This window comes from Alosa sapidissima, chromosome 9 (assembly GCF_018492685.1).
Source record: "Alosa sapidissima isolate fAloSap1 chromosome 9, fAloSap1.pri, whole genome shotgun sequence".
In the NCBI taxonomy this organism is placed as follows: domain Eukaryota; kingdom Metazoa; phylum Chordata; class Actinopteri; order Clupeiformes; family Clupeidae; genus Alosa; species Alosa sapidissima.
This window is the reverse complement of record NC_055965.1, coordinates 26,983,641-26,993,628: the sequence shown is the minus strand read 5'-3', so window position 1 is coordinate 26,993,628 and position 9,988 is coordinate 26,983,641. Positions and strand designations below refer to the sequence as shown.

Genomic DNA, 9,988 nt, shown 5'->3' with positions numbered 1-9,988 from the left:
ACACACACATGTATATAGTGTACTGTGCTTGTATTGTTCACCCATATATCTATGGATGAACACAATTTAAAGCTTTTTGCTGTGTTAGGTTTACAGGTGTGTGTACTGATGATATCATACCAGCTAAGTTGAGTCCACTAGATACAGGTGAGTTGTGCACATGCTGAAGCCTTCTTATGGGCGTGTGCCCATGTGAGTCCATGGACTGGGGTTGGGGTGATGGTGGAGGCATGGGGCTCTGTGTCTGCTACCACATTCTTACACTCACTATTGGCCTGTAACAATTACACAACATGGCACACACTATATGTTACTCATTTTCCTCAATATCCTCATTTTTTTTGTGGTAACTCTTTTCACATTGTAGTCGCAACCTCAGGTGAGGTGTAGCTCTCAAGGAACCTTTGCTGAAAGCTCAAGCTCCTCCCACTCCCCACAGTTCCTTGTGTTTAATTGGTCGAGTGAAAGAGAGGTGGAGACTGGGCAGAGAACACATAAACAGAGCTGAGGCAGACAACACAATTAGCCTACTACAGGAACACCCCGAGGATTCAGACTACTCACCCCAAAGACCAAAGAGGAGTTTGTGACAGAGAAAAAGAAGAGTTCATAATTTCAGACAAAGCAGGTGAGTGTGTGTTGGTGTGGTATACTACATGTGTATTTGCTTTATGTGTGTGTGTGTGCACTACAAGATGTTTCAGTTTATTTAATGATCATCTCATGCAGTCAGGACACACACACATAGTAAGCTCACTGTGTGTAGATCACATGCATTGACTAAACACATGCACATGTCACCAAATAACCAGACTTAGTCACATTGGAGAATTTGAAGAGGCTCATTTAAAAACTCTATGGTTTAAGATGGGTTTTCATGTTTTACATTAATATTATGTTAAGTTGAGTTTTTATCTTAGTCTGTTTGTCCGAAAAGATATGATTCTATTTTGTGTTCTTATAACCCACCACATGTAGAGGCAAGTGTGAGTAATGTAGTGTGAACTAGTTTTAACACCACCACACAGTGTTGTTAATCGAGCCTGTGTTACTTGTAACTTTCCTTTTGCACCAACACATCAGTAAAGCTATGTATGTAAGAAATGTTATGTCATGTTATGTTGGTTGGTAGGTGACTGTGGCGTGTGTGTTTGTGTGTGGATGGGGGGTCATGGGTCACAGCAGTGTTTCCCAAACTATTTTTCTGGGGACCCACATTTTACAAATGACAGACCATCGTGACCCATCTCACTTCAGATCTAACATGCAACCTGCATGCAATCATATTGTTTTAGGCCACAGGTTCTCAAACTTTTCTGTATTCTTGCATGCTATGCAGCCGTCACTCTTCAGCAGTGGCGTAATTATAGTAGGTGCAGCAAGTGCAGTCGCCTGTGTTACTTGTAACTTTCCTTTTGCACCAACACATCAGTAAAGCTATTTATAAAGATAAATGTTATGTCATGTTATATTGATTGGTAGGTGGCAGTAGTGTGTGTGTGTGGTGAGTTCAAGCAGATCACTCGGAAGAGTATTGTGTTTAAAGTAGTTTGTGTCGATTGTGATGAACAGTACAGCTAATAAAAGTTTACATCACATTTGCTAACACGGTGTGTGTGTGTGTGGGGGGGGGGGGGGCGCTATGGGTTACGGTAGAGGTGAGTTCAATGTTGTGGTTGTGACTGACTTGTAATATGAGTTAATCCTTGGATAAGTATGCATATCACTCGGAACATCACATTTGCTAACATTAGATCACATTCATCAGATCACAGAGAGATAACTAAGGTTTTTGAACAATAGCCAGTATTTACACATGATTCTTCTTTTATGACTTTTAGGAACAAAAAGCAGACTGATCAAACATGGCTCCAGTGCTTAGCTCCCAACTGGACCTGTCCGCTACAGAACCCGTGCCTCTGGTCCACTTGGACTGGTCCACTACAGAACCCCTTCCTCTGGTCCAGTTGGATTTGCCCCCTACAGAACCCTTGCCTCTGGTCCAGTTGGAACGGTACCCTAGAGAACCCCTTCCTCTGGTCCAATTGGAACGGTCCTCTACAGAACCCGTGCCTCTGTTCCAGTTGGACATGTCCTCAACAGAACCCATGCCTCTGGTCCAGTTGGAACGGTGCCCTACAGAACCCCTTCCTCTGGTCCAGTTGGAACGGTCCTCTACAGAACCCATGCCTCTGGTCCAGTTGAGGAGGGTCTCAGTGGTGCTGGTGGACTGCTGTAGAACACAAGGACAGCAAGGGAAGGACAACGACAGCAAGACAGGTGAGGAACAAATCCGTAAGAGATCACACACACACACACACACACACACACACACACACACACACACACCTACAAAATAATTAGTGCCCCTGGAACTAAAATCAAGAATAGCTTGCACTTAGACGCTTTGGGCATATAATACTTTTCTACATGTAAAGTCTGTAGAAACGCTACATTGTCTTACATATGAACATGAAAAGATTGTCCATTATGTAATATTGTATTATAATATTGTATTATACTTAACAGTGATAAGTGCACAGCGACACTAAAAAGCTTCACTCTAACTTGGCAATGGGCTCCTGAAAGGACTACAAAATATTATCACTGCAATACAATACATTGTGATGACATATTTGTGATGTAGTTCTTTCTGAAGAGAAGTATGCTGAATGTCTCTACCAGGTGTAATGCTTGTTGAAGAAGTCGCGCACACTGTCCTTAATGCATGCAAATACTTTATTACACAACGTTTCGGTCACATAGACATTGACGTTCACATAGACCGTGAATTTCACCTGCTTACTGGTGACTTCACCTTTTCCGACACACCTGTCCCACAAAAGAGGTGTGCAAAAGCACTTCTGAACTATCTGTCCGGTGAAGCAATAAACATTTTAACAGGAAGGTAGAAAAAATATTGCAAATTTGATTCAGGATGTCTTGCCATAAAAATTAGACATTTATTGGAAATGTGTTAGCTATGTTGTAGGCTGAAAATGTAAAAAGTCGATGAAAAGTATGTAGAAATGTATGCTGCTGTGATATGCTCATGTGTTTTCTTATGTTTCTGGTCAAACAGGAGTTGGACATCAATGTGACCCAACCACTCGTACAGCAGAGAAACTCAACAAGTGTGAAAGATGTGGCAAGAGATTCAATCAAGAAGCAAGTCTCAACAAACATACAGGAGAGAGACTGTTCCACTGCCCACAATGTGACAAGAGTCTTCCTCAAAAGGAACATCTCAAAAGACACCAGTGTGTTCAAACAGGAGGGAGGCTGAATGATTGCCCTCATTGTGGCAAGACATTTTCTCGAAAGGAACAGCTCAAAATTCACCTGCGCGTACATACTGGAGAGAAGACGTACCATTGCTTTAAGTGTGACAAGAGATTCACTACCTCGGAGAATCTGAAGATACACGAACGCGTTCACACAGGAGAGAAACCATACCAGTGCGCTGACTGTGGCAAAAGTTTCAGTACTAAGGGTAATCTCAATACACATCAACGCATTCACACTGTAGAAAAGCCGTACGAGTGTGCTGACTGTGGCAAAGGTTTCAGTACTAAGGGTAATCTCAATACACATCAACGCATTCACTCAGTAGAAAAGCCATACGAGTGTGCTGACTGTGGCAAAGGTTTCAGTACTAAGGGTAATCTCAATACACATCAACGCATTCACACAGTAGAAAAGCCGTATGAGTGTGCTGACTGTGGCAAAAGCTTCACTGTTAAGCATAATCTCACAGCACATCAGCACATTCATACAGGAGAGAGGCCGTACCCCTGCCCCCAATGTGACAAGAGATTCAGTGATTTGTGGAGTCTCAAAAGACACCAGCGTATACATACGGGAGAGAAACCGTACCACTGCACCCAATGTGGTAAGCAATTCTGTGATTTGGGGACTCTCAATACACATCAACGCATTCACACAGGAGAGAAACCACACCAGTGTGCTGACTGTGGCAAAAGTTTCAGTACTAAGGGTAATCTCAATACACATCAACGCATTCACACAGTAGAAAAGCCGTACGAGTGCGCTGACTGTGGCAAAGGTTTCAGTACTAAGGGTAATCTCAATACACATCAACGCATTCACACAGTAGAAAAGCCGTACGAGTGTGCTGACTGTGGCAAAAGTTTCACTGTTAAGCATAATCTCACAGCACATCAACGCATTCACACAGGAGAGAGGCCGTACCCCTGCTCAAAGTGTGACAACGGATTCTCTACCTCAGAGAAACTAAAGAGACACCAACACATTCACACAGGAGAGAAGCCATACTCCTGCTCCCAGTGTGACAAGAGATTCAGTGATTTGGGGAGTCTCAAAAGACACCAGTGTACACATACAGGAGAGAAGCCATACCACTGCCCCCAATGTGGCAAGAGTTTCACTCAAATGATGGGTCTCAAATCACACCAGCGTATACATACAGGAGAGAAGCCGTATTCCTGCACCCAGTGTGATAAGAGTTTTACTAGAAAGGATCATCTTACAACCCACCAGCTATTGCACTCAGGAGAAAAGCCGTACCACTGCTCCCAATGTGACAAGGCATTTATTGCGATGTGTCATCTCAAGAGACACCAAAACAATCACACAGGAGAGAAGCCATACAGCTGCTCTCAGTGTGATAAGAGTTTTACTAGAAAGGATCATCTTACAAGGCACCAGCTATTGCACTGAGGAGAAAAGCCGTACCACTGCACTCAGTGTGACAAGCGTTTCACACAGCTGGGACACCTGAAACTTCACCAGCGTACTCACGCAGAAGAGAGGCTGTAACACAGTATTTCGTGTTGTCAAAGCCTCACACAGCAAAATCATCTGAACTAACTCTCACAGGATTCTATGTATATTTAGTATAAGGATTTATGTACTTCAGGTGTGTGGCATACATAAAAAAACACAATGAGATCACATGAAAGCAGGGGAGTGCTGAACGGTTAAATGTGCATCTTATCTATGATTTGCTGGAACAGTTTGTTAAGTTTTTATGGTCCAGGCTTGACTAGGTTGTTTTTGTTGCCGTTTTTGGAGCCTGGGCTGTCCACAAAGACCACATTCAGGGCACAGGCAGCTAGCGGATGGTGAGGTGATGTTTGCTGTATGGAACAAAAAATGTTTTAGATTAGAAACCACGTAGCATCGCTTAGAGTGCCTTTAATAAAACAGTTTAGAAATAATTGTGATGGTTAAAGGACAATTTCTGAAACCATAATGTACATCTCTTACTAATGTGTCATTGTATTGCTTGCTTTTTGAACCCCAATGTGTATGGAAGTTTGTGTCATTTATATCATTAATAAATGGTGTCATGTCTACATGTGTCATGTCTACATAGATCCTCTAGCCTAATAACTAATTGTTATTAAACTGTGCTTCTGCCTATCCCAATATGAACCGCTCTCCATAGGACCCTTACAATAGATAGATAGATAGATAGATAGATACTTTATTGATCCCCAAGGGGAAATTCAAGAAAAAAACACGAATTTACCTTGACATGCTGCCACTCTTGTCGGTGCCGTAACCGCTTGCAATAAAGTTGGTTAAGTTGGTTGAGCTTAATTAATATATTAGTAATATATAACTATCAGTATGGGGGACCCTTATAATAAAGTTGGTTAAGCTTAATTAATATATTAGTAATATATAACTATCAGTATGGGGGACCCTTATAATAAAGTTGGTTAAGGGACTGTACGATATTTAGCGGGGGGGGGAGGGCCGGTCGCCAGACGATCGGGTTAAAAATGTTCTGCCTGGCCCTCCCCCTGGTCAATTTTTTTTCCAGGGGCCTCCCCCCGGCTCAAAAACATTCTCCTAGGCCCTTCCCCCTACGTGAATCAAATAAAACTGGTCGGAAAATGACGTTTACAACGTTAAAACGGCCAGCAAATGTCATAAGCACACTTACACACACACGGGTACACAGTGTTGCGCAAGTTTGGTCACAAGCGGCCCGCGGCCGAGATGGGCTATGAGGCATACGTTCACACTCGGTATCATGTTTCAACACACTTTAGGTCAATATCACACCGGAATTCTCCTTTAAAGACATTTCCTGTATGACAAAACTTATTAGTCGCAGTATCAGGTGTGATTTTGGCCCATTGTTCTAAACAGATTCCAGGGGTCCCTCTTGTGAATCCTGATCTTTAGTTACTTCCAGAACTGTTTAATTGAATTTAATTGATTTGGCTGCCTTCAAGTCTTTCTGGAGCTTTCTCCGAGTGGTCCTTGGCTCTTGGAATTGACTATCCTTCTGATTCCCTGGTCAGAAATATTGCGAGGAAATCCTGTGCATGGCCGGGTGATGATGCAGTGATGTTCCTTCCACTTGCAGATAATGGCTCCCATGCTGCTTACTGGAAGATTCTGAAGTTTTGAAATGCATCTGTAACCAGTTTCATTGATATGTTTTGCAACAATAAGGTTGCAAAGGTCTTGGGAGAGCTTTTTGCTTTTATCCATCATGAAATGTCTCTTGTGTGACACCTTGGTAATGAAAAACCTTTTTATAGCCCATCAATATGTAGGCTACTAACCAAGCTTATATTAATTTGCACAGATAGAAAGGATAACTACTCTCTAACTACTTACAGATTCCAGCTCGTTCCTTCCCTTTCCTTGCCTTAGTGCTTTTTCTTAGCATGTTCAATACTTTTTCCCTGTGTTATTCCACTTCATGACTCTACTTATGGAGTTGTTTGGATTTTTTAGTTCGACGCCCTTTAATCTGCTGAACCTTCTGCTCGTTTCAAATATAAAAAAAACTCTCTGCAACTCAACATTGGCCTGCCTGCCTCAGCTGCCTGTAAGGGGCTTTTCAGTTGTGCTGGATTACTGTTCACTGCAAAGCGACCAATGTCATCACTGTCAGCCCAACTAGCAAGGGAGACATGCGACATGGAATGTTCAGGTGCACAGAACGAGTTTATTAATATTCTGAGACTCACTAAACACTCACAGATGTAGACCATACGCAGGTAATGCATAAACATAATGCTAAACTAAATGTACATTCACTTCCTGCTAGACTGAATTGCACTTTCCATGCACACTAAGCTAAACTACACTGAATGCATGGAAAGTTGCTATAGCGGAGTTTACAGCTAGTCACGTTAGACTCAGTGTGTATGAACTCGTGGTCATAATGAAAACATTAATAAACATTCTCTAAGTTGCTAGAATTGCACCCAAATCTTAACAATACATGTAAAGTAACATAATACAGCAGGTATATCAAAGTTTTCAACTTAAACAACATTTTACAGTTACAAATTGACTTTTTTTGAAAATTAAAACAAAGTGGGGAGTGCTTTGTAGTATAGTATAAAGTTTATACAGTCAACCTACGCAATGCAAAGCATACCGCTTCTGATCGGCTATGGCAACAATACAAGGACAAAACGCAGCAGAGCTGCAGTATAGCGTTTCTCCAAAGGGGGCACTAAAACACCAATCTCAATAAAGCTGCTTAATTACGGCGAAAATCACATACAAACACTAAACTACATTTCTAACTCTGTTACACCCCCCTCCCCTGAATTTCACCAAATTCAAGCAGCAACCAAATAACACTTCCAAAGGCAAAGAGTACACTATTTTCAAAGACTAGACAGAGAGTCACCAATTACAGGACAGCAAACCACGAGGTATCCAATAAGGATGAAGTGGAAGAAGAGGAGCGCAAACTCTCACACAAACAACCACTGGCAGTAGGGTGCCTTATACACCCCACAAGACCATAAAGCCATAAACCATAAATTCCATAAATTCTCCACAAGGCTAATCAGAAAAGCTAGATAAATAATAATATGTCTAAAATTAACTTTTATATTAGCATATAGTTTGTAAACAAACATTTAACATTTAAATGATGTAAGAAATAACTGTTAATTAGTGCCAAAAAATATATGTAGTTAACTATTAACATATATTAATACAATGTTAGTTAATAGATTTGCTAAAACATTAACATACAGATTTTATGCAAACAACTAATATTTAATTAATGATGAAAAAATATTAACTTGTGCCAAATAGATATTTTAGTAACAATTAACAAATATTAACAAAGTGTTAGGTAATTACTAGTTTGCTATTTATTATGGCACCTTATTATGGAGTGTTACCGAGCATACCTTGGCAAATAATGGTTTAAATAAAGTACTCATATTCCATTCTATATTGTTCTACTTTTGCACACAGCTTCACAAGACCTGGTGCTAGGGCTCAGTTGTGTTTTTAAGTCCTATCAGGTGACATAGAGGGCTGAAATATGGCTAGTTCAGAGATGCTTGTAATCCGGCAGAAAGAAAAAACAATATACTAGCCTCTAACTCTTCCAGGACTTCTCACAATTATTCTGTTTGTTTCCTAAGAAACGAGTCTGTAGATTACACTGATTCTACAACATCTAAAGTTTTTTTTTCTTCTAACAACGCCCCTTAGCTGTTGTAGAATCAGTGTAACCTACGGCCTCTCGGGGCTTATTGCTTAAATAGACCACACTTCCACTGTAACATTCAACAAGTTCTTTAATTTACATTTGTAATGAAATGACTGGACAGGCTTTTGCCTGGCATGTCATCTAAATAATCTATTAGCAACGAGATCGCTTTGGAAGATTTCTTGGGGTTCTTGGTGACCTGAAGATGATTCCCGTATCTGTAACTTTACAACAGTGGTTCTTATTGGATGTCTTGCCTATCTTACCATCGCTACTGGGCGTGGGGGCAGGATAATCATTTTCTTTTCCAAGTATGTCACATCATTGAGTCTTTTCCAAGTATGTCACATTTTCAGTGGATCAGAACCTTTTACAGTAATTATTGTTTTAACTGTAAATATAGTCATCTTCAGCAAAGTACCTATAGTTTTTAAAGCAATTCCCTGACTTTAATGTATTCTCTTGACTTTCTGATGTTGAAAAATGACTCTGGGGTTCATACTAGATTAATTACTCCCATATTACAAGTTTGTTTACCATCAAATTGGCTTCATAAAGGTTACATCATGGTCAAATATTGCCCATACACTTAAATGCAGGCCATACATATGGCTTATATGAAACCTCTGAACCTGAGTTATGAGTGTGCATCAAGACTAAGAGTCAGTATCTTAAGTTCAACTCATGTTGTAAGAGTTGCTTGGTAGTAAGGTTGTCCCCTGCTCTCTACTTATCATACTAAAAGCACCAGAATAATGTTGCATACCCGGAACATTTCCTGAGCACAATCACCCCCATAGTCAAGACCATTTACACCTGTCCCTGAACAATGTGATACACCTGGAACCTGTCCAGAGCAGCACCTGCATCCAATCCAGGAACATTCACACCTGTTCATGAACAATGTGGCATCCCTGAAACACGTCCAGCGAACCATCACCCCCACATTCAAGACAATTTGCACCTGTCCCTGAACAATGTCTAGCTGAAACATTTCCAGACCATATGTGCCTCATTCAAGACAATTCAAGCACCCACAACCCCCACATTAAAGAGTTAATATAGGTTGAATGTCAAAACAAACTTTTGACAATGTTTAATGAAATAAAAGTGACCAAATCATCCATAAGCACACACACACACACACATTTATAGTGTACTGTGCTTGTATTGTTCACCCATATATAATTTAAACCCGTATACACCCATATACAATTAAAAGCTTTTTGCTGTGTTAGGTTTACAGGTGTGTGTACTGATGATATCATACCAGCTAAGTTGAGTCCACTAGATACAGGTGAGTTGTGCACATGCTGAAGCCTTCTTATGGGCGTGTGCCCATGTGAGTCCATGGACTGGGGTTGGGGTGATGGTGGAGGCATGGGGCTCTGTGTCTGCTACCACATTCTTACACTCACTATTGGCCTGTAACAATTACACAACATGGCACACACTATATGTTACTCATTTTCCTCAATATCCTCATTTTTCTGCGGTAACTCTTTTCACATTGTA

The 9,988-nt window shown here is 40.9% G+C and overlaps 1 protein-coding gene across 1 annotated transcript; it reads left to right on the top strand.

The window, feature by feature from the left end:
* Window positions 1-1,846: 1,846 nt before the first annotated feature.
* On the top strand, window positions 1,847-5,279 carry LOC121719437 (zinc finger protein 260-like). The gene is made up of 2 exons (XM_042105073.1): window positions 1,847-2,280; window positions 3,083-5,279. Exons 1-2 carry the CDS (start codon window positions 1,866-1,868, stop codon window positions 4,699-4,701), a joined length of 2,034 nt encoding a protein of 677 aa, XP_041961007.1. The 5' UTR covers window positions 1,847-1,865; the 3' UTR covers window positions 4,702-5,279.
* Window positions 5,280-9,988: the final 4,709 nt, after the last annotated feature.

What these genes read in the sequence shown, in the direction of transcription:
- LOC121719437 (XM_042105073.1), top strand. Translation starts at nt 1,866, where the DNA reads ATGGCTCCAGTGCTTAGCTCCCAACTGGACCTGTCCGCTACAGAACCC. An exon ending in GGACAACGACAGCAAGACAG is followed by an intron (nt 2,281 to 3,082) that starts GTGAGGAACAAA and finishes CTGGTCAAACAG; the next exon opens with GAGTTGGACATCAATGTGAC.